The sequence below is a fragment of the Anarhichas minor genome, unplaced genomic scaffold, assembly GCF_050575085.1.
Source record: "Anarhichas minor isolate MPS153535 unplaced genomic scaffold, ASM5057508v1 ptg000011l, whole genome shotgun sequence".
Lineage (NCBI taxonomy): Eukaryota > Metazoa > Chordata > Actinopteri > Perciformes > Anarhichadidae > Anarhichas > Anarhichas minor.
The window spans coordinates 7851686-7871355 of record NW_027466457.1 but is presented as its reverse complement, the minus strand read 5'-3'; the positions used below and the strand labels follow the sequence as shown (position 1 = coordinate 7871355).

Below are 19670 nucleotides of genomic sequence, written 5' to 3'. Positions count from 1 at the left end.
TGGTTTCTCTGCATACATTCCAGTATCACTGTGGCGGTTTCAGGGTGGCGCATCCCCCGGTCAGTGACAACAACGTCCATTGTGAGACGAGCTGGCTGCGGGGACCTGCGGCCACGGGACAACGATAATGTGCTGAAGTAGAAACACCTTCGCAGCGATCGCCTAACTGCTGACACCGAGTAGTTTCATCCTCCTACACTGTCCACTACTGCACCATCTCTTCTTGGTCCTCACTACGGGGGCTCCTTAGGACCTCAAGGACATGTGGATCAGTTTTAAAAACTAGCTATGAACATGTTGCTATAGATGCTACTGAAATATAAATATAATCAGTTGACGGCTTTGGTTTTTCACCCGCTAGTGGAGACATCACACTGCTCTTCTCAATGACCATTCTGAATAAACCGTGAAATGATCGCACTGATCATTTTCTGCTTGGCAAAGATGAGCACAAGTTCACCTCTGATCTATATAGTATCTGCTCCCTGGCTAACCCTGGATCTAAACGTCAAATACCACACAAGGACATGTACCTTATTGCAGTAGAATACATGAGTATAATACATGATGGTGGACCGAGATTTGTAAAGGTTGGCATTTTAGACAAAGCACAACAGGTCGGGTTAAGTCTACTGGTGACCTTGTGGTATCAATACACTTGTTAAGATATCATGAAAATAAATCAGAAAGGAATATTGAAAGTGTCAATCAAAGAGCTAATGATGCAGACCAAACAAAGATAATTATTATGCGAATCCTTTATTATCAATGTGTGAATGGTGTTAGCTTTTTGTCTGGATATTAATAGTATATGAAAACTATACACCGAATCCAGGCTCATCCTAATTTTGCTGTATAATTTCTCAAGTTGGTATTGAAAGATTCTTTATCTTTATATATATTTATATATATAATATATATAAGCCAAAGTGCATTTCCGTTTTTTTTCCTCTTGTCCATATACACATTGCACCATACATAAATAATTACATTGTAAAAATGACTCCGTATTTACAAGTATAATATATATTTCATATAATATATAAAAACTTTATATTAAATCTAGGTAGATGATATTTGGGATAGTTTGTGGGGTCCGTCTGTGTTATCTATGGTTGTTGAGGAGGATCTCCAGCCAGCAGGGGCAGGAGGTGATGAACTGTCTTGAGTAGCAGGGGCCCCAGCCCTTAGCAAAGCTGATGCGCACACTGTTGGGGTCATAGGGTCCGTCCAAGAGGTCAGCCTCCGTGGTGTGCCTCAGGAGGCACGAACGCTCATAGTCAAACACCTTGATGGAGTAGCCCGGCATCACCTTCCGCACCACCAGAGTTCTGCTGTTAGGCACGTCCAGGGTTGGGGAGTTGACAAATATGGGGTGCTCACTGCGGTTATACGCCCAAACACCATCCGGCTCTTTGCTGAGTAGGATGCCGTAGCCGATTTTGCCTCGTGTGCGCTGAACTGTGCTGCTGCGGTGTTCCAGGTTGAGCTGGCCCAGGCAGAAGCCCGTGCCCTGAGGTAGATCATAGAAGATGCTGACGGAGTGCTCGTACACTGTGTAGAGGCGACCCACGCGTGTGCGGTGCTCCCAGTACGCCACGTTACACCAGTGGCTCTGCTTCGGGGCATCAGGCGACATACTGGCATCTACAAGAGACAGGGACGGTCATTAAACAAAACATAAACAAAAGCAAAGAGGCCTAGTAAAAACGAAGGCTGAAGTTTTAGGGGATTAACTATCTCTTTTTATTGTTCAGAGCAGATGGCCACACTATAAATACTGAAGGAGGCACTGTATTGAAATCTAAGCCTTGTATAAATACCACTACATGCACATCCGTGCAACAGACACACACACGCCAGCACGCACGCAGGCTACTATACATATCCTGGGGGTGGAGAGTGCAGTGAAGTCAGTCCAACTGAAGACCTGCAGTTTCCTCCTCTGCCTCAAGAGGGCACTGTAACGATTAAACACTGACCGTGCAGCACAGAGGCTGTCACGGCTCCTCACACATGCACTTTCAAAACAGATCGTGTTTACTAAAAATGTATTTAGGATTAGACTCAGTGTTTCCACTGAAAATAACCTCCTGCAAGAGTGTGTTGGGGCTGGATAAAAAGTTTGCCTGTGCGCATTAAACACTGCTTAAGACAAAAACACTGTTTTCTTTTTACAGTGGACCAAAGTTGGCACCTCATTCCTAAACATCTCTGTCCAGTAAATCAGCTTGCTAATTCAGTTTTCATGGCTGCAGTCTGTGAACTCTTTCCAGTGACAGCCCTCAGCACTCCAAAGTGAGTTACTGCTCCCTGGGTGGACTTCTATCTTCACTATAGTGAACAGACACACAGCACTGTTGACTACTTTCAGAGGCTGCTTCAGTCCACACTGCTCAAAGCTGTCATACAGTTATACTGCTCGTAAAATCTGTGGTATGAGGAGAGGGGTGGGTGGAAGAGGAAGAAAAAGCACAGAGTCCCATGATCTCACATCCGTCTCTTCACCCTTTACTTCTCCAGAATGAGGGTGCCTCTTTCTCCTCTTTCCTCGTCTTCCTCACATTCCACAAGAGTGGGGGTGACGGGAGAGGGCCAGGCAGGGGGTCCCCCTCCCCCCAGCTCTTCCCCCTGCTGTGGGCCCAGGGACGGCATTCAGCTCCCTGACAACTTAGCACAAGCCCGTGACCCGCTGACCCCCCAGCCTTCATGCTATCAGCTCCCATTAACTCACACACAGAGTGATGCCATTATTTTGCTTCAGAGGGTCTATTGGCACAGAGGATTTAAAGCCTGGGCCTGTGGCCTCATTCCTTTCAGTCTCTCTGCTCTCAGGGCTTAATGACCGCCCGCCCCATTAACAAACGCCTTTAAGGTGGAGCATCGCAGATCCACACAGCAACAAATGCCTCGCTCACCTCCCACCCAACTAAACCTTTCTGCTGAGTGACCCACACTGGTAAAGTTTATACAAAGATTAGCAAAAACGTTGACCAGACTTGCACAGACAAAACGGCTGCTGGTTCAAGGCTCACTGTGTTGTGGAGGGGGAGGAAAAGAGTGAGTGAGTGGGGATGTGTGGGTGGGGGGAAGCTGCAGACAGGCTCTCTGTGTGTTTGCGCACACACTGATGGCTGAAATGACCCCCTCTCTTCAGGGGCCCCAACATGCATGTGCCATTAGTGAATTCCATACTCCAGCTCCTCCACTCTGAGCTCAGCTTTTACTTCAGTGCGGCTCGGCCACACAAAGAACTCAGCCTCAACTTATTTACGGCCCTCTATTGTCTCAAATCAAATGGAGCCCACACATCAAGGTAAACTCACTTTGAAAATGTGCACGCAAACACAAAAGACCAAATGGCTACCGTCTCCTCCTTTTTAGATGGGGAGAATAAAGCAAAAGCAATTTGGTCAATAGTGTCTAGTTTTCACACGTAGCCTGGAACAAAGGTAGTCAGTAAGACTGCCAGGACCAGAAAAGAGGAATGAGCAGGACAAAGGTTAGAAATGTCTCAAATGTTAAGCCTCAGAGAAGACAATGAGCACACCACGAGCCAGGCCTTTTCCTGTCGCTCTGTTGTGTTAAGCGTCTACGTGTGCCTGTGCGCACACGTGCCTGCTTGGACGGGGATGAATATCAGCCATCGTGCTTGTGTTTTTGTCCTGAACTTGTGTGTTTTGGCTAAGTGGCAGTGCTGAGGTGAAGGCTCTGAAAGAAGAACTCATTGGGATCTTTTTAACAGAGCAGATCTATCACCATCGGCAGACTGTTTGGACAATATCACCAGGGCAACTATGGCCTCCAGTGCTTGCCCTACATCAAATGCTCAGTCTTTGACATTTTTAAGGAAGCCTTGATTCTTCAACTATGTTTGGATGTGTCTGAATATGTTGATCTGCCTTTTCCAAATTGATATACGAGAGCATGAGGCCAGCTTTAATTATCATTATAAGACCAAACCTAAAAGGCGGTGAAGGAAGGGCGTGTGTCTTCCTCCCCTCTGACCACAGCAAACGCACCCAACTCTCTGCGACTCCATGTTGGGCTTTCAGAGGGTCTGCTCAGGGCGGAGCCATGACGGGCTGGGAGCAATTACTGGTGCTCTGCATCCATTTAACCCTGCCACCTTTTAACAGCTTCGTTTACCCATTAGAATAGTAGCGTATGTTATTATTGTTATTTTATTCTCAAAAGCCTCTCCTCTTAGTGTCAGTCTCAGAGTCGATGGACGCAGCCACAGTATGGCCGTTGCACTCGCCGGTCCTGTTGATCTGAACGTGAGAAGGAGTTTATCAACTCTGATGACTTACATAACCAATCAAAGTGCTGGTTTAAAAATAGTGCAGATATGTGGATTTTTAACGAACACTTCTCCAACCACAGAAAGCATTTGGTGTGCAGAGCTTGATTTCCACAAGGCGGGAGCTCCATGGAAACCATGTGAAAACGTTGATTTTTCTGTTTCCCTGTGGTCCGTCTGACTGGAGGAATTCGGAGTATCAAAAGCAGGCCATCAGGTCTGACAACAAACACAGACTTTTATCAGTTCGCTGGAACTCAGAAATCAAACAGCGACACATGCTCAAGTGTCTGCAAAACAGACAAAATGTAAAATGTCAGCTTTCGGTATAGGTTTAGCATAAATTATTATGTGAGAAAAAGTGAGAGCACTAGAAGATAGTCAGCGATGGAGGAAGAATTCAGATCCTGTGCATAAAATCAAGCAACGAAAATGTCACTTCAGTAAACGTATTTAAATATTTTTGGCAAAATGTATAAAAATTAAGTTAAAGCCCCTGTGAGTGTTATAATATGATGTTATTCATGTAAAAGTATCTTTTTACTGTTTTAGTTCATGGAGAAGAAGCTAATTTGAATTAGATTTTACATTTTGGGGTTTAATCTATAACAGTGCATCATCTTTTATTAGATCTTCATATATTGTGTTTGTGAAATCTTAATCTGATAACTAAAGCTGTAAAAGTATGTAGTGGAGTAAGAAGTATAAAGTTGTATGAAATGGAAAAACTCAAGTACAGTACAAGTACCTGAAAGTTAAATTTTTGCACAGTTATAATAATAATTGTACTTTGTTACATTACACTACTGATGATAATATTAGGCTACTGCGATTGACAAAGGCCAAAGAAACGGCAAATACTGCTCACGATTATTGCTATTAAACAGTTTTTCATCTGTTATGAGAGAAAACCAACACGCCATTAACACAACCCTTAAATATGCCTGTGTTAAACACAACTTGCCCAGGCCTTTTCCACAGGTTTACATATGGAAAAAAAGCAGATTGCCCTGCTATGAGTTCCTTGAGTCTGGATACTTACTACTAAGTACACAAAAATGGGGGCCTGAGAGTTTCAATGGCAATCCTTGATGATCATCCAGTAATGCTCTTAAAGACAGCATGAAAAGGACGGGGGGGGAAAGGGCAGAGGGAGAAGCAGAAAAGAGCTGCCCCGGGGTAAACACAGCTCCGCAGCTTTGGAGTGAGATGAATGGGAGGCCGAGTGTCAGGGACAGGCAGACAAACAACAGCTTCCCCTCCGTGCTAACATCTCCCCACCAAGCTCCGGGGCCACCTCCATTATACTTCATCTCTCCTAATCCAGAGCGAGATAGGGACATTACTGCAAAACTTTGCTGAAGAAGGGAAAAAAAAGAAAAAACACTGTTGCGAGTCCCTTTAAGCAGTGCAGTCGAGGGGAGGAGAGCAGCGAGGAGAGAAGGAGGGGGGGGCAGTCTCTCATCCTGTGCCAAGGATTAGATTCCCCTCCAGCTATTAGACTCTACCAATGAACTGATAGGCTGGGGGGCTGCTGGTGAGGAGGGGGGCATGAGGACTGTGTGTGTGCGCGCCTGTGTACACTGTGGTTGTGTGTGTGACAATTTAGAACAAATTATTTTCTTTGAGCATTCCTGTGCACCCCACTAATTTGTTTGATTTAACTTTCTTTTACAACTAAAATAACACCGTTGAACTAAAGAAAAAGCCTCCTGTTCAGAGTATGGTATGGCTTTAATTCTCTAGACAGGGGTTCCTACAGGCCAACTCCAACCTCTGAGCAGGCCACATTTAGGCTGGCGTCTGGGCTATCGCTGCCATCAAAGTCGGCTTTATCAGACAGACACGCTAACTGGAGCTGCTCTTATATGTCTATGGATTTTTCTCCCTGAGGTCTGGCCTTTCTCTGCTGAGAGAGAGAGCAAGAGAGAGAGAGAGAGAGAGGGGGAAAGAGAGGAAGAGATATGTGCTGGGAGAAAACACTGTGGGAGCCGGAGAAACTGAATCCAGTCACCAAGCCTGGCTGGTCACAATGGGAATGCTTTACATTGTCATCCACTTCCTCTCCACTTTCCCTCTGTTTCTGGATGACCCCATGAGGGAGGAAAAGTGCTGTACCCTTGATAGCAGATAACTAACAGAATCCATAAATTAAATCAATAAACAACAGAGGGTGTAAAAAGCACAGGAAGCTAAGGAGGCTAATATGGAGGAGCCGTCTGGGCGCGTGAGTAAGAGACCACTGGTTTGAGGCGAGAAGACTTTTTTTTTAAGACGGAAGAAAATGTGCTGCTCATTTCCTCAAAGTTTCCTCCAAAGCTCTGCAATGTGTGAGAGACACAGAGAACAAGTGATGGTGGTGATGCAAGTGAGGCCTAGGAGAGTCCTCCAGTGCATGTAAAGGCTCTGTGAAAACTGTGGGGAATGTTTGTAAATGTCATATCTACAGGCGGCGTTAAAGGCCAGCGGAGTCTGAGAGAGCACAGAAAGCAAAACACTCAGCGAACATCCTGCTGGGTGGCTGCGGCCTTTCACCTCCTCATACAACCTATCTGTTTGTGTGTGTGTGTGTGTGTGTGTGTGTGTGTGTGTGTGTGTGTGTGTGTGTGTGCGTGTCAGTGTGTTTGTTTGTGAGTGTGTGAGGGAGGGAGTTTCGAGCCAAGAAGGCTGGAGCGTTTTGAGTAGAGGAGACCCTGCACATTCCTAAACACCCCCCCTCCTCCTCCTCGCTGTGCCTCCTAACTTCCTACTCTGGTTAGGACTGTGGGGGGTGGGGGTGCATCAAGAAGGTTGGTTTATTTCTCCTTTAAGAGTCTCGGTTGGTGAAAAATTCTCACCAAATCACACGTCACATGAGAGGGGAAGTGTTGGCTGTGTGGTCTGACACTTTTACATACATACTTATATTTGATTAATACTTTTCTTCAGAGTCGAAAAAGCAAGATCCTAGACCGAGGGAAGAAACTGACTTTATCTGGCCTATATAGCCAAGCTATGTCGAAAGCTTGGTTTCAAATGAACAATAACAAGGAACTCTATTATTACGAGTTATATTAGTCTGACTAATTTAAGGCGAAAGGTAGATTTTGGTTTCCACCGGGCAGGGAGGTGAACCAGCTATAATGGACAGAGTTGCCGTTCAAACAATGGTTTCCTATTGATCGGCCCAGTGGATCAGAGTCTGTGAGGAGAATGTGTTCTGTCAGGATAATGTGGCACCAGAGTTTCTGTTTCAATCACAACACTTGCTGGGCTGTAACTCACACTGCTCCACCGCGGGCATCCAGACACCAGCTCCCCAAACAAAGACAACTGTTTCCCCCCCCCATCTCCGACAAGGCCGCTCGTTCACAACAAGCAAGACATTCATTAAAAATGCAGGAGTGAACATTTCCAATAATTCACAAAGTCCTTCCCTGTCAACATCTGTAAAAAATCTTGAAGCTAAAGGGAATGGCAGGATTTCATTAAGTAAATTATGTGCTGGCAGTCACAGAGAGGGGAAGAGGGGGAAGCTACAGCCAGACCTCTAATCTAAACCGTACCCTGAAATGCGACAGCCTGACTGCACAAACTGAGCCACACAGCAAAGACTTCAGAAATACACACAAATAAAAGATAAGTAAAACACACATTACAAAAGTAAATACAATTTTCTCTGGGGAAGAAAATCAATTACAATTTTCAAATAAGCATGTTTATGACTTGTAATAAACTACTACTGGCAAAACACTTTCTTCCAGAGTGCAACTTGCCTTGTGCTTTGTTAACTTTAGAACATGAGGACATATACACTTGGACATGCTCAGGAAACAATACCTTGGTCAGAACGGGGCACTAAGCCATTGTAAACACTATATTATTAGGGGTGTTTTGCTGGACCATTCACTCAAAATAAAGGTTTTCTGTTCCGATTTCTGTTTTTCTGTTTTCTGTTCCTCATCTTTTGGGATCAAGATCAAAGGCTCCAAATGATGTCTATCAAACTTGGCCCCACTTTGAGACGAGGGAGTGGAATGAAGATATAGCCCCAACAGATCAAGTTCAAGATAAGGAAAGAGAAAAAGAAAATCAAGTCCCTGCCTCTCAGTTTGAACGTGTGCAACAAAGAGAGAAATGAACAGGCCTTGATACACTGGGAGTTTACTGCTCAACACATCAACAATGAGCTCCTATCCTTTCCCTCCGGCTGTAAAAGGTTTGTGTAGAGATGTCGGATGACATGGGCCCCTACAGTTAATCCACACACAGCATTCTGGAGGCTCAAAGAATGCGCTGGCTATTCTGAGTTTTAAAAATACTGACAGCCATAGGTTCAGGCACAACTGTCAATGCTCCTCTGGGGAGGAAGGAAAAAAAAATAAATCTTAAATCTATTTTCGCCAGCAATCAGACCCAAGCCTAAATCATAGCTGGCCAAGGCTAGTATCTGGATTTATAATTGTGGGTAAAATGGTCAGAAAATAAAAACAGCGTCCACAACTGGCACCTCCTTCACCACTGCTTGCCAGGCGTTGCAAGGCTAGCACATTTACAGTGGCCAGCTCAAATGGAGTATTGTTCCCCCTCTCAGCCTTGAGAGGAGGCACACTAAAACACTAAACTAACAGTTGGACATTCCATACATTTTTAATGGCATTGCACGCTCTTTATTTGTTGCTGTAACCCTTTGCCCTGAGCTGAATGAATGGAGCTATTGGTGGAGGCTTGTGCTGCGCTGAAGGAAGGAAGAGAAGATGGTAACAGCAGCACTCCCTGAGCACACGACAAGATTAGCTCACTCACTTTGTTTGCCAAGGTAGAATATGGGGCACAAATTATAGCCTGAGCACACCTCCTGTTATTTCTACAGACAGCAATTTCTATCTGTGTGGTAAGCCCTGAAATCAAACATAGTCCATCTTATCCTGAGCACAGTACACTCTGCAAATTCAAATGACAAGCGCAGCACTGTGAGCTTAGACTCATAGTTGTGTATGAGGCTTTAGATTTATCTTTATCTGTGAGCCCTTCAGAAGTTAGTCAAACACCCAGCAGCACTGGCACCACTCTGGCTTGCCAGGCCGAGACAGATAAATATTAAGCCCAGCAGGCAAGTTTCTGTTGACATGTAAGGGGTTTCAGGCCTCTCCAAGGACTGCTTTAGATTAGCATGGCTTTCACTCTGCACATAGAGGTCACATTACCTCACCACTTCTAGGAACTGTGTTGCCAGTTCTGACTGAAAATCCACTCTTAGAGCAAATTTTGTGTGACGAAACCCCAACACAATGACAACTACAACACCCACCCTCCATCTATGTGACAATTTAGAATGATGAACCTGGAAAACACAAAGTAAAAGATCTTAATCAAATGGCCAGAAAATCTTGTTGCAATCTGACAGATGGGAAACAAACTAATGCAATCACACAAATACAAACACGCAACACCCTTCTATACACATCAACAAACATGTTATATTAGTGAGCCAATAGTTCATCTAGAACTTAGAGGAATCTGAGGATCATCAATGTCATAACCCCCAAGAAAACAAGTTGAAATGGATTTCTGACCCACCACGGTCTAACAATGCTGAGAAAAGGAATATGAAAAATGGCCTTATCGCACTTATCAATGGCTCTTTTTCTATGTGTATGTGTGTTACGTAAGGGGAAACGGAAGCCAGCCTCCCAGGTCAGGAACGGATACTTGAGACAGGGACTGAAGGTACAGGCCCTACACTACTGCAGAGAGAATAGAGCACAAGACCCTTCAGGATGTATAGCTACAACCCTCCACCCCCAGTTTAAAAATGGACTCTGCGAACTGGACATGACGAACGGGTGAGAAGAGCCCCCTCATGTCCCCCCCCCCCCCCCCCCCGAGATGCTGGCCTTCTCTTCAACATTCCTCAGTCTCCCCCTGTCAAAGGGGCAATTCACCGCCCTGCATTGCTACAAAACCCAGGCAGCTTTTTTAAAACAGGATGTTTGTCTGAGGCCTCCTTCCCCTCAAATAAACAATCCGCAAAACCTGATTTCGGGAGGCAGGGTGGAAGCACTCGAGTCACATTATTTCCACATCCCGTATCCTGGAGCATTGGGGCTCCTGAGGGAGTGTGGGCGGCCAGGCGCTGGGAAGGCTCAGGGCTGCGGTGGAAACCTGAGGCCATGTGCCAGGCGGCAGGGGGAGATGAGCCCGGGCTGCTTCACTCTGGGGTCTGTGGGACTGAGCAGGGGGATCATGCCTCGAGGTGGGGAGGGGGACATCGCTAACATGCTGATGCAGTTGTCACTCCATCAGGCCATACCTCTGTCTGAGCAGTGCAGAGTCAGTGTACTGCTGCTACATAAAGAGAGAGCTAGATGTCTGCACAGCGGGAAACGAATACTGTATATACAAAACACACCACATTTTAAAGATAAAGGAGCGCGGCGACATATATTAGCGTTCAATTGAATATGATAATTCCAGAGCTATAAATGAAGCATTTGGCTGTGGATCTGGGTGTGCTGTAAATGATGTCACCTACATTATGTCACCCAGCATCATATAAGCACAGGGGAGAAAAAATAGAGCCCAACTTAAAAGAGCCATCAATAAAATACGAAGAAAACTTCAATGAACAGAAAAGATGATCTAATGCGGAAAAACATGAGACAATTCAGAGCAAATGAAATGGTAGATGGGACTTGCATTTATACAGCGCCTTTCTAGTCGTCCGACCACTCAAAGTGCTTTACACTGCATGTCAACATTCACACACACATTCATACACTGATGGCAGAGGCAGCCACACAAGATCCCACTTGTTCATCAGGATCTAAACTAATTCACATTCACACAGATGGCACACCTTTCTGGCGCAATTTGGGGTTCAGTATCTTGCCCAAGGACACTTCGACATGCGGACCGGTGTAACCGTTGATCTTCCGATTAGAGCAGGACCCTCTAAGCCACAGTCAAATTAGAGGTGCAATTTATCCCAAATGTTTACAAATGCATACAGTTGATATTCTTTGAAATTGGATCCCAGCAGAAGTGGAATCATATGCCTTCAAAGTCAGATCAACTAGGACAGGTCCAGTCTAATCTACTTTAATCAAGAGAAGCATTGCGTGCCTTGATTAGACTGTCTTATTATTCCATGCATTTCCGCTGTCTCTGACACAGACAGAGTGAAGAGTTTGATACTAAGGGCCTCTTCCTGACACAGACGGGCAGGCTGTGATTAGTATTGACTGCACGATTTAATTAGCTTTGCTTGTGCGTGTGAATGTATGTCAGTATGCCTCTGCACTTAAATGAGGAAGAAACAAAGACTTAATATATAAACAGAAGCTTTACAAATGCGTTTTCGCGGTCCCAGCATCTCCGCATTGTACACTGTAATTTCCTTGAGCAATCTGTTGCGTGACTCACGTGAGGCCCTTCCCATCTATCTACTGAATGCCTTGTTCTGCCTGGAAGAATCAGTCAATACCAGAGGGGACCTGACACAGTGCCTGTCTGCAGACGAGACATCCAGGGAGACAGCGCCGGCCTTTCCTGCCGAGACAGGCCGGCAGACGGAGGAGGGCACTGTGGGATTACTGTGTGGGAACCCTGACTACCTGCTGATGCCCTCTTCCCTCCAGTAAGCGCAACAGCAGTCTGTGCTATCCACGTCTAACGACTTTCAATCTTTCCGCTCCTCCGGTCCAACTTTCCTCTCCTCTCAGGAAGGAGAAGAAAAAAAAAAAGAAGAGGAAAATAAAATAAAAGTACGACGACTCAGGTCACTCTGCGTGTCTTTTGGTCACCTGACCCAGCAAATCTGAGGGAGCCCCTCCAGCTACATTGGTGATCTCAACTTACACCAACAGGAGTGTGTACACACAGTGTTATGCTGACAAATTCCACTGAGTTGATTGAGGACACAACCTCTAATGACTGAAGAATGTAGATAAACTGGCGCCGTGATCTTACAGCGGTCTAAACCTGGCAAAGAGGGAAGGCCTGCGTCATCCATTGTACATTACACTTTGTTAATATGATAATCACTACACACAGTGACACTTATTGCTCTTTAAATGACCATATCCTCAATGACAGAAATTCTTAAGTAGCAATGCAAAGACATCTTGGCATACCTCCTCACATTGAGAGCAGCATTACAACGAAGAAGTGACAAACATGAAGAGCCCCTAATGTCAGAGACAATGTGACTGACATAATAGTTTCAATGTGTAGGGGAGAAACACCCCCTCAGACAGTCATAGAGGAAGCAATGAGACCCGCTTCAAAGGGCTTCACTCTGAGGTCCACACGACAAGGCCCAGGCGGTGAGGAAACAGGTGTGAGGGCAGACTGGGAGGGTAGCACCAGCAAAGGCACATTCCCTCACACACACAGTGCTAAGGTATACAAGCTGGGTCCGCTCATGACGTAAAGAGATATCACAGAGCGCCTGCTGGGGCTGTCTCTCCCCCTCACAGCCATGTTTAAATAAGACACTGTGAATAGTTCAAATGTCTATGACCACACAGTAACTGGAGGTGTGACACTAAGAGTAATATAATAATGTGCACATGGGGAAGCTGAGAAAATGTAAGAACATTTTAGCATTTTAACAACTGCAAGAATCAGCCAGAGAGAAATGTATCTGCAGTTAAATGCAACTCTAACACTAATGTGTATATATAGTGTATGGATTCAAAGACATATCTCATATTCACGTGGCACTAAATAATCTAAAGCGGGGGGAGAATTACTTTTCGAATTCCACTGAATACATTTATTATGTTGATGGATATGGAAGAACGAGCTTATCTACCAAAACAACCAGTTCTGATCCGTTTCTCAGCCTTTGTGAGATGCAGAAGAATGTTCAGTGGGTATTTCTTTAGCCCCGGGTTGTAAAGTGCCGTTGACTATTTGACTACACGCCACACATCCACCAAGTGCCCCCCAGACTTGCTTTTTAAGAGGTTTACTTGTTCCTGCATGAGGGGTGGAGTCTGGATCCCATACAACTCTGGTTACAAACAGACACTCTCTCTACCCGAGCTGCAGGGGGATTCACAGAGAAAGTCATCTCCAGGTCAACACAGGATAACTTGACAATATGCATTACATGCCTTCGTGTTAAAGCAGAACTAAGTGGGCTGTATGAGAAGGCCTTCAGGCTCTTGGTCTTATGATGGAATAAGCTACATGGTGGAAGATCTGTTTCACTGACAAGATGCTGATGGTTTGTTTCACTCAACAAGGACACTCTTTTTTGTATCTAAAAATAAAGAACAACCATACGGTCCAAATGCAACATGATCAGAGACAAACTGGCGACACGATTCAGCTCACAGCACCAGCAGAGCACTGGTCATTCTGCTGCCCAAGTCCAAGTTGCGGAGTGTGTCCCAGCCAATGCAGCGTGATCCGGCCTGGCCTTCACAAGCAGCGACACAGTTGGAAGAAACCAAAGCCTAGCATGTCTAGATCCTCCCTCCTCACCACAGTCTCTGAGGAATTGTGGTGCGCGCTCTGACAAGCCCCTCATTTGTTGACTCAGGGAGTGTCGCCGGGCCATGCTGAGGTGGTGACAGCATGTGTACCGGGGAGGAGGGGGGCCCTTGCTGACTGAATACTTCACTGCCAGGTAGCCATGTCAACTGCTCAGTGTCCAGGCCTCTGAGCCATGGCAGAACCTTTAACAGGAAATGTTGTTCCCTGCAAATGAGGGCTCTGACTCCCCATCTACATGACACTGTACATGTTGGCTACGGAACCGAGCATGAAGTGGGAGGCATGCTTACTCTATGCCATGAGAAAGGAGTGTTTCATTTCAAATCAGAGGACAGGACTGTTTCTACTCGCTTCCTTTGGTGTGGCCCCATTCACAGGAGAAACTCCATTTAAACCCACCCCTCCCTGCAGCCCACTTACAGCCAGGCTTGGTAGAGTTGTATGTGTGAGTGTATGCGCACACGCATGTGCACAACTATGTGTGCTTGTGTGTGTTTCTGAGTGAGCTTGGATCTTATTACAGTTTGATCCCACTCAAATATTTCTGAAAGAAAAACAGAGGAGAGGGGAGGCCAGCTCTGTGGCCAACGCACACGCCCCGCTGAACCTCTGCACCACTTACAATGAAACCTTTATCTTTAAAGCGCCGACTGTTTGTAATGGCCCTTAATGAGAAGGAATAAAGTGCAACATCAAAATGAAATTACCTTCATGAGCTTGCATATTCATCCAGTTACACTCAAAAGCTATGCAGAGTAGAGTACTGAACTGTACAATCTGAAAGAATTATACCTCCTTTGACTGTAAAAAAAAACAACTAATCCCATTTTAGGACAATGCAGCACTGAACAAAGTCATGGTAGCTCTGTGATATAGTCACGTGCTAATATGTTGATTCATAGATTGTATTATTTAGTTTTAAAGCAATATGCACAGACATGCAAGACACTTATCTCTTATTTACAAATGAACATCTGTCTTATGAGCTTTATTACTCAATCTATCAACTTAAATCATAGTTCATCTTTAGCACGTGGGTGATTTCATCATCAAACACATCTTCTCATCATGGTGCTAAACTTAATATTTTCACATGACAAAGTGGAAGCTCTTTTTTGAGTAATGTTTCTTTAGAAAGTCACACTGTATTTAAGATAGTTATTGAGTCACTATACTGGCCCTTCTACTTCAAACAGCTGTTCACACATATATCCAAAATCAGGTGAAAACATAATGAAGTTGAGTTGATATTTACTTTAGTACCTACTACATGTCCATACTCACTTCTACGTACTGTATGTCAAACCACACTTCTGCTGCAAACAGCATTTGACCACCAGGGGCTATACAGTATGTCTACTGTGCCAACCAAACAATAAATGCCCCCTTCTCTTACACAATGTACATCACAACAGAAAAACACATGAGCTTCATTTACTAATTACTTCAGTATTCACAGAGTGGCTCCTCTGGGATGACAAACTTCTGTTAGTTGTTTATTTCTCAAATAAGGACAAGACATTTCGGACATAAACTCCTTATTTGGAGACCGGTGACAGTTGGAGAAACACACCCACCTGAGAATTCCCCTGGTGTGATATTTGGTGAGCTGGCTGCCTCCGTTTCAGTGTAAGACAATGTGGAGTCTGACAGATCTGCGGGGACACAAAACAGAATTTATTCATCTGCAACTAGCCTGATCTGTCACTAACCATCAGCACAAGAGGATCAATTGCTGCCTCTTCATTTCAACGAGAAAATGTTTCTTATTTTGCATCAAATTCAAACAATTAGCACCCTGTGGGGCTAATCCCATAGTGGATAACCTGGCAACTTCACTAACAGGCCTTTACCTGATGACATCCCCCTCGACCAGAAACCTCAGCTGTAGTTCAGCTTGCAGGCCCAGCTAGCTGCCAGGCTCCAAAGTCCCAGCAGCCCCCAGTACATACTACCCACACCATACAACCCAGCTCTGGCTGGCATGCTGACATCATGCCACATGCTGGCCTAGGTCTCATCTCAAAGCTGCCATGCAGTTTGCCAGTAACTGTACCCAATTAGAGCCATTAACATTTTCCACATTGCTTTATTTCTTTTTCTTTCTGTTAAACCAGAGTATGAACAAAAGACTGTCTGTGCCCTTTGCAGGCCCTTAAGATCTGTAATTATGAATGAAAAACACAATAAATCAAGTCATTACAGTTTTACAACTATCCGGTTACAAGTCATAACACAGAGGATCAATGTTAACAGCAGAATTCTGACAAAACAATGAGGATGAAACATAAAGCGCCAGGTGTGTCACTCACCCAGTGGCTTGTGTTCTTCATTAGGGGAAAGCCTCGAATAAGGAGGTGGGGGTGACTCTGTAACACAAAACAATTCAAGTCAATAAGCTAATAAGAGGAAGAAATACTGTTTATAAGAAAGAAAGAATCTAAAACTCACTAAACATAAGAAAGTCATATTTGAGCATTTCAAACTTAATTTAAAGGAACTGTTTGGGGGTCTAAGGAGAGATTTTATTAAGCACTGTTTACATACTTTGACTAATAAACTGTAAAAATGAATTGTGTGTTGACAAGTTCCTCTGATGCAAAGCGGCTGACAAAGCTGGTTAGTGAAATAACTGTAAACACCGTGTAACAGATCCTTATCTATTGAATGTTTCATATTACAACTATTGAAGCATTTTCACTTCCATTTGAAGCTCTTACAGCTTTGTGTCTGCACTACAGACAAGGTCATTAAAAAGCTAATAAAGCCAACAGAATACTATGTTGTTTTCTATTATTTAAGCATGTTTTATTTAACTGAAGCAGTCGTCACAACAACTTTGAATTAGCAGTTTGATGAATCAGAGTACATTTCTGCTTTTTAACTTAACACTGTGTCCCTTGATTTAATCCAATAAAAAGAGGAGAAATGAAGTGAATAACTTGCAGAAGAAGGAAAGCACAAAGGAAAGAAAACTTTGTGAGCACACTGTGACCTCGCCTACAGAGAAAAGGGGAAGGAGAAAAGCATAATAGCAGCGGGTCCTTTAAGAGTGGCGGCAGTAATTGCTGGGATCTGAACTCAGTCACTCAGATACACAGCTAGTCAGTCTGGCGCCAGTAGTATGCAAACTGTATATTATCACCACTCCTTCACCTAAATAGCATGAGGGGACCTCCTTAGGACAAAAGGGCTTTTAGTGCGCAACTTGAAACTGATCTCATTTGAAAAGTGTAATGCTTTGCAAAATAAAAGGAAAAAGTTTTTGTCCACTTCAATCCAAGCCCTCTGCAACACATTATACATTGTTTTATTCTTTAAAAATTCTTACATAAGACCATAACAGAAGAAGTCTATTTTAAATCACTCTAAAAATCAAACCCTAGTAGATTTAACAGTGTTGTCAAATGCTTCAGCACGACTTGATTTTAAGCATTGACTTGTGTTTTACAAATGATTAAAATATGTTTCAACTAAAACGCATTTCATGTATTGAATGTTCGTCTCACATAATTCCATATCTCTTGCAAACAATGTAAAAACCACTGATTACGGTCTTGGTTCAAAGCCCCCCTTCTTGAATAGCATGAAAGAAATACCAGCTCTATCGGCCCACGCATGAGAGCATGTGAGATATGTCTACTATGAGCCTTGGTCCCAATATGGGGTATGTGCCCCTCTCCCTCTCTGGAGTCAGTGGGGTCGAGTGGCCGAGCGTTTAAGGTTTGCCAAATCACAAGCTTGCCCCCCTGCCAAACCTGAATCTGTTTAATATAGGTCAGGGAAGTTCTGCCATAGATAGCTCATTGATTGTGAAGCTTAATCCTCGACCACAACAACAAAACTGATCTCAGCCACTAGGTTCAAACCTCTGATTGAGTCTTTACTGTCATGTCATACACTGTTGATAGTTCGACCTATTACCTGGCAACAGCCCTGCAAGAAGCAGAGGTAAGAACCGAAAACTGCTGTAGTGGCAATTGCACTGAGGTATTCAGACGCACTGAAGATGTCATGTACTTTATGTTATCATGGAATTCATTGAAGACTTAATGCTAGAATAGCCATAAGGACAGCAGCAGTACTAACAGTATCCTTCATCGAAAAGCCCAGATGTTGTTGGCTAGTATGAGCGATGCTCTGGTGTACACCAAGCTGTTTATATACAACTTTCCAGGCAACTCAAATCTTTTAAAAGTGACCAACATATTAAAACAAATCAATATTTTGCACGTGTTTTGGTATTTTTGCTGAATATACTAAACTTAATCACGATAACCTCAGAATAGCATAACAATAACATCAAGCTGGCATACAAGTAGACTCTCACATTTATGTTTCATTAAATGTGCCTCAGCTCTAAAGGATTTTATTATTGTTCACTTTGCCATTAGGATGACTTGAGTAATAATGAACGATTTAATCAAACGGCCAGCCTTTCTCTATCTCTCAGTATGAAAGTAAGCCTAACAATGCCACACAAATAAAACATGGTGATAGGGAAATGTTTTCTGAGCCTATTTCAAGGCCCTTAACAGTTTTACGATCTTGCAAAGTTAATTTCTGCTTTCAATATGACCTTTTTAGTTCTCTTTATAGTAATTTGGCAAATGGACAAAATAGGCCTCACTGTTATGTCTCTGCAGCGTTTACTTGTAGGTTTATAGAACATAGGAATGTCCACAAGTAAAGATGGTCGTCTACAAAACTGTGGCTAAAGACAGGGAAGTCAAAGACAAACTAAGGAGAAACAAACAACATGGACCCAGATGCCTTCATGCACTACCTGGTGACTTTACACCCCCAGAGGCAGCATCTGGCTAGGCCTGTGTGGTGCTACATACAGACAGTGTATGTGTCCTGGCAGATGCCCTTACCTGGCCCACAGAGCCGGCTGTAGTGATAGGGGTTGCAGCATACTGCCGGACTGTCCGGAGCCCCAAAGCTCTTACACTCACAGAGCGGTTTGAGCTGGGCAGGGTGCTGGAGGTCGGACCAGCGGTACAGTTTACACACGAGCAGCTGTGGGGATGCCACATGGCCGCCCAACCTCAGCTCTGTCCGGGGAATCATAACACAGTCGCTCGGCATCCCTCCTCTGGACTCCACCGCCTCTAGTAAGGTATCCAGCGCTCTTTCCTTTAGCCGTTTTAAAAGAGAGTATGTGGCCGATTTCAGTTCTTGCTCCAGCACCGAGCGTGGCATCGCCTCCTGCGCCTCAGGAGAGCCGCTATCCCGTGGTCCAAGGTTCCGCAACACGAAGTGACACGACCCCGGATCCGGGGTACCCTGAGCCGTCTCCGGACCCCTGAACTCGGAGTGGTCCCGGTCTTTAAATAAGCAGCACGTCACTGTCCTGCATTCTCTGTCCTGTATGGAGCGGGGGCTCCCCTGCTCCTGGACGCACACTGCACCCCCATCTTGGTCCGACGTGACCCCCAAGCCGCTGCTCTCCACGGGGCTCCGGGTGCACACACCCCCTATGTCCCCTGCAAGAGACCCGCTAGGGGTCATCGGTGCGAGCTCCCTTTTGGGAATCTTCTCTGGGTTGTTTCCGAACAGATCGTCCCGACAGCCCTCACTAGTTTTGCCATTTCCATCTTCCCCTTCGTTATCTGGGATCAAACGGCTTCTCCAGAGTCGCCGCACAAGACCTGAGCGTTTCGTCCTGAACATACGACAACTTGAAAATCTATATGAGGGGTTTTATTCTTGTACGGATATCCGAATATCACAGATACTTCTACGGTCGTTGCAAAACATTAATGTCTGTGAAATGCCGTGCAACGCATGCACAGCCAATTGACGAGCATTTGTGGCAAAACCGCAACATTAGAGGGAAGGCTATTTTGTTGCATTTACAACAGCAGAATCGCGCAAT

At 44.7% G+C, this 19670-nt stretch overlaps 1 protein-coding gene across 1 annotated transcript; it reads right to left on the bottom strand.

Moving 5' to 3' along the window:
- Window positions 1–1051: 1051 nt before the first annotated feature.
- Window positions 1052–19465, bottom strand: smad6b (SMAD family member 6b). Its single transcript, XM_076089916.1, has 4 exons — window positions 18667–19465; window positions 16102–16158; window positions 15367–15444; window positions 1052–1647 (listed from the first exon to the last, which is right to left on the bottom strand). Exons 1-4 carry the CDS (start codon window positions 19463–19465, stop codon window positions 1106–1108), a joined length of 1476 nt encoding a protein of 491 aa, XP_075946031.1. The 3' UTR covers window positions 1052–1105.
- Between the last annotated feature and the right edge of the window lie 205 nt (window positions 19466–19670).

Coding starts and splice junctions, on each gene's coding strand:
- smad6b (XM_076089916.1), bottom strand. CDS start 19,465: ATGTTCAGGACGAAACGCTCAGGTCTTGTGCGGCGACTCTGGAGAAGC. Junction 15,445..16,101: donor TGAAGAACACAAGCCACTGG/GTGAGTGACACA, acceptor GTGTCCCCGCAG/ATCTGTCAGACTCCACATTG. Junction 1,648..15,366: donor CACACCAGGGGAATTCTCAG/GTGGGTGTGTTT, acceptor TGTCTCTTGTAG/ATGCCAGTATGTCGCCTGAT.